The 5,000-nt window shown below is 38.5% G+C and overlaps 1 protein-coding gene across 1 annotated transcript in view; it reads right to left on the minus strand.

Annotated features, from left to right (window-relative positions):
- The window catches only part of LOC135109084 (uncharacterized protein DDB_G0271670-like), a 223,957-nt gene that overhangs the window by 21,584 nt on the left and 197,373 nt on the right, over window positions 1-5,000 (minus strand). The window contains exon 5 of the mRNA XM_064020144.1: window positions 1,872-2,021. Coding sequence (XP_063876214.1) covers window positions 1,872-2,021 — 150 coding nt within the window. The remainder of the gene's footprint in view (window positions 1-1,871; window positions 2,022-5,000) is intronic.

The raw sequence follows: 5,000 nt of genomic DNA on the forward strand, positions 1-5,000 counted from the left end.
TACTACTGATGGATAGGTTAAATAATTCAATTCTCTTCAGTTTTCATTACGGGATGATATACATGATTACATAATTACTGATTAATATTACCACATTTAATACTATGTTAAATACTAATCTTTGTTAATAATAAATTTCATATTTTTATTTTATATTTACTTTATCGCAAGTGTTTGTATTTGTAGTATATGTTTGTCTATCCCTTACCGATCCCCCGGGCAGTTTGCTATCACTTTTTCTCTCTTGTTTTTGCTTTTCTTCCAATCCATTCCCGACGTTTTTATCTCCTGCTCGGTGTTTCTGTATCACGCCTGTTCACCTGCCAATAAATGTCTGCATGCCAATATGTGTCAAGCCTTTCTTTCCATCTGTCTATAAAATCAATATTCAGGCTTCTTTTCACTCCTTCGCAAGATTATGTGTGACCTTCCGCCTGCCTATTACCTCTGATGCCTGATACCTACCCACCGCACGTCTGTCTACCTGTCGATCTCTAATTTACCCGTGTGCTCCCCTACGTCTTTGTTCCCAGCCTTCATCTATCGATCCTTCTGTCCTTGTTATTTATACTCACAAAAGTATGTATGTATGTATGTTTCCGTGTTTTGTATTCTTGTATCGGCGCCAAGGTCGACTAGCCAACCAACCAACCAATCAATAAATCAATCAATCAGTCAGTCAATCAATCGTTACTTACTAATTTAACTATTCCTCTACACGTTTGCCTCTTTATCCTTCTCTCTGCTTCTATGTACCTTCTTTTACAATCATTCTGCTTCTTTCTTTACATCCCTTGAAGAATCTGTTGCCGTTCGTTGCCCATTCATTGCTCCTCTGCATCTATTTATATATACTTCCCCATCTTTGTGCATTTTTTTTAACATTCTTCTTGTTCCCTTGTTCCCTTGTACCTACTGGAGAATCTGTTTCCGTTAGTTTCCTATTCATTGCTTCTCTATATCTACGTGTATTTCCTCATCTTTCTCTGTCCATACCTACTACTCTTCACAACCCTATACCTCCTCCTCTACATCAATTAATGAAGCGTCTGTCTCCGTTAGTTCCTCATTGATTGTTCCTCTCTCTGTATTTCATCAGCATCTATCACTTACTGAATGTTTCTGTTTTCCTTATGTACCTCCACACTATTCAGTGAACTGTTTTGTACATCAACTATTAATGTATTGAGGTGTTTTGTTCGGTTGCTGATGAAATGTCCTTGTTTATCAATGTTTTCCCTCCTATATCCCCTCACTATTTAATTCGTTGCTAGTGACCTGTTTTCTGCATCAACTATAAACTTTTTCACTGCTATTTGGCACATCTTTCCTTAACCCTTAACCACGATGAGACATTACTTCTAGTTCAACAGCCATATCCAAACATTATACTGGCTAGAAACTCCAAAATCTATTCTTTTCATCTTCTTTCTTGTTGATACTAATAGATATTTCACACCTTGCCTTTAACGCTGTGAATTATTGCATAACGCAGTGAAAGGATTAATGCATTTAGCTGATTAACTATCACTCTTTATTCTCTTTATACCTCTACCTTACTCTTGTTTATCTTTGTTTTTCCTTTTGTTTCCCCTCACTATTCTATCACTTGCTGGTGAACTATTTCCCTACATCAATCTAATATTAATGTTTTTACCTCTTTCATTGACTATCCTTATTCATCCTCTTAGATCTCCTGACAACTCCGTCCACTGCTAATTAACAGTCCTCCACATCGTCTATTAGTGTACTTACCCGTTTCACTTTGATGCTGATTAACTGTCCCTCCACACCTGTACCTCCTTGCCATTCCATCCGTGCTAATTGACAGTCCCTCTATACCCGCGCACCTCATCATCTTATCCCCTCACCTTGTTGCCTAGCTGGATGAGGTGGAGCTCGAGGAGTGGCGGAATAACAGGGCGAGACCTCCCCATACGAATACCAGAGGAGCGTCCCATCCCCGTCCCGTCTTCCCCTGTTGAGCATCTCTTGAACCAGCCATCGATTGCTTCTTCCACCTGCGAGAGAGATGTGTGAAATGAGGGGGGATAAAACAGTGTGCAATCTAGACATATTAAGTATAACTAGGTCCGAAAAATGACAAAATTCTGATACGTAAACATAATGACTTTTCTTAATACAGTTAATATAATATCTTCTGCTAAACTTAAAGAAGGAAGCCTGGCCATGTTTTCAATTCTTAATAATAATCATCATAATACCACAGACGGAGATGAGAAAAAATGAGGTAGAGATATAGGAACAAGTATGCAAAAGTCACAGGTGAAAAAAAAGTTGAAATGATGTACACAATAAAAAAAAAAAGTATGCAAGCGACGCAGGTGAGAAAAATATTGTGAAGTGAGGTAGAGACACAACAATGTATGCATGAGACGGAGTTGAGAAAAAAAGTGTGAAATGAGGTACAGTAGAGATGGAAAGCGTAGGGATGCAAGAGAAACAGGTGAGAAAAATGCATGAAATGAGACAGAGATGAAGAGTATGCATGAAAGAGACGAAGATCAGAAACACGTAAAATGAGTAGTGAAAAAAAAAAAACTAGAAATGCAGGAGACACAAGTGAAAAAAAATGAAATGAGTAAAAAAAAAGAAAGAAAAGAAAAAGAAGAGTATGCAAGACAGGCAGGTGAGAAAAATGCATGCAATGAAGTAAAATCGAGTGAGTACAAAGAGTGAGAAAATGTATGAAATGAAGAGAACTAGAAGAAAAAGACGAGTACGCAAGAGACGCAGGTGAGAAAAAATGCACAAAATGAAGTAAAGTAGAGATAAAAAGAGGAGGTATGCAAAAGAGGTAAGTGAATGGTACTAAGTTACTGCCTCCTTTGAACCATTTGTCCCGTCGTGTCCCTCACTTGCTTCTCCGCCACACACAAGGCAGGAGATTGCAGGAGCTAGTCAGGCAGGAAAAGTGAAGGACGGGGAGCAAGGGAGAGAGAGACTTTACTTAAAAACAATTTTCTTGTGTCGATCATCATTTCCATCCACTCCGACGTTGGTAGGGGGAAGAGAGAGAGAGAGAGAGAGAGAGAGAGAGAGAGAGAGAGAGAGAGAGAGAGAGAGAGAGAGAGAGAGAGAGAGAGAGAGAGAGAGAGAGAGAGAGAGAGAGAGAGAGAGAGAGAGAAATACCAGCACCAAGCCTTTCCTTTTGCTCTTCATTTAACCTCGCTAAAGTCAGACAAACCAAGGGAAAAACATGCAAATACGAGGACAAGAAAAAAAAAGACAAAATAAACGACGTAAAAATAAGAAAATAATAACACACACATGACACGGATTTTCACACAGCAAAGTGAAAAGCTACTCAAATCTTTTCCGGCGACGTTAAAAAGAGATCAGTCCCAAGTGATGCAGAACAGGGAGAGTGACTGTGTCGCGTCTTTAGTTACAGTGCGCTGGTAGACACAAGTGGGTGGGAGCTGCAGGTTGAGAGGCTTGCTTCGATACCTTTACGGGGGTGTCCTGCATATACGACCGTTGCTGGGACGTCAATAGCGCTAAATGTGTTATATGATAGATGTGTGTCTGTGGGGAGCTGCGCGTGTGTGTGAGCATATAGGTGAAGGTAATATTGGGTGTGTGAGGGTGTGGGAGGGGAGGTGCGTGTTTAACTAGGTGAAGGTTGTATTGGCTTAGTGCGTGTGAAGAAATGAGTGTACGAGTATTTGAAGGAGATGGGTTTACGGATAGGAATGATAGTTTACAGGTATGATGGCCAGATGGATTCTTGTAGCTTCCCTTATGTTATGGATATGAGTGTGCGAAGGTTGGGTGCATTAAGGTAATAAGCATGTGAAGATAGGCGTGTATTTTTTATGTTAGAGGGGCACTGGCCTGTGGGGAAAAAAATAAACAAATAAAATATATATATATATATATATATATATATATATATATATATATATATATATATATATATATATATATATATATATATATATATATATATATATATATATATATATATATATATATATATATATATATATATATATATATATATATATATATATATATATATATATATATATATATATATATATATATATATATATATATATATATATATATACGAGTATATATATATATATATATATAAAGACCGCTGAAGGTGGTAGCCTCTGTACGTTGAGTATAGTAAAAAAAAAAAGATAATCACCCAAAATTGAGAAGTGAGTATTTAAGTGAAGATATAAGTGTGTGAAACGAAAAGTAATGAATTTACGTGAAGGTAAACGTTGCGTTGGCAGTGCATGTGTGGCAAAAGGCGAGTGTATGGCTATTCAAGGATGCACGAGAAGTGGTGTGGATGTATGAGTGAAGGTGCCAGTGATATGTTTTCACTGTGTTTTGTCTGAGGCGTTCGCGTGTTTTCAAGTTACAATGAATCCCTGAATAGATTTTTACGTCACACCGTGTACCCAAGAAAGGGCTTGTGGTGTAAAAAGGAACATTTAATCAGCAAGGTAATGATCTGACCATCTCTCTCTCTCTTGGTTATTTCCCCTCAGTTTCATTCCGGGAACGGCAATGTGGGCTCTTTTTTAGGCTATTCTCTTTGCCCCAGGTTGTCTCCCCGACGCATAAAACATAAGGGACAAAAATAGGTACTTTTATAATTACTGATGCAGGGAATATGGACGGTGGTGGCAAAGAATGTTCATAAAGGCTGAAGGATGAAGTTGGTATAAAAGAAGGTCTCTCTCTCTCTCTCTCTCTCTCTCTCTCTCTCTCTCTCTCTCTCTCTCTCTCTCTCTCTCTCTCTCTCTCTCTCTCTCTCTGTCTTCACAATATCTGTCAAAACTAGTACATGCCACCGCCCGCTCTTCTAACACCTGAGAATATTGGCCGCATTCGATCCTCAATGTGGAAGATATGGTGCTATAATTCAGGTGTTTATGTTTTTGTTCATTTCACCCTCCTGGAATTATACAAGCATTCGATCCCTGAGTAAGGCCTGCCGTTGCGATCATTCA

This window comes from Scylla paramamosain, chromosome 18, assembly GCF_035594125.1.
Source record: "Scylla paramamosain isolate STU-SP2022 chromosome 18, ASM3559412v1, whole genome shotgun sequence".
In the NCBI taxonomy this organism is placed as follows: Eukaryota; Metazoa; Arthropoda; class Malacostraca; order Decapoda; family Portunidae; genus Scylla; species Scylla paramamosain.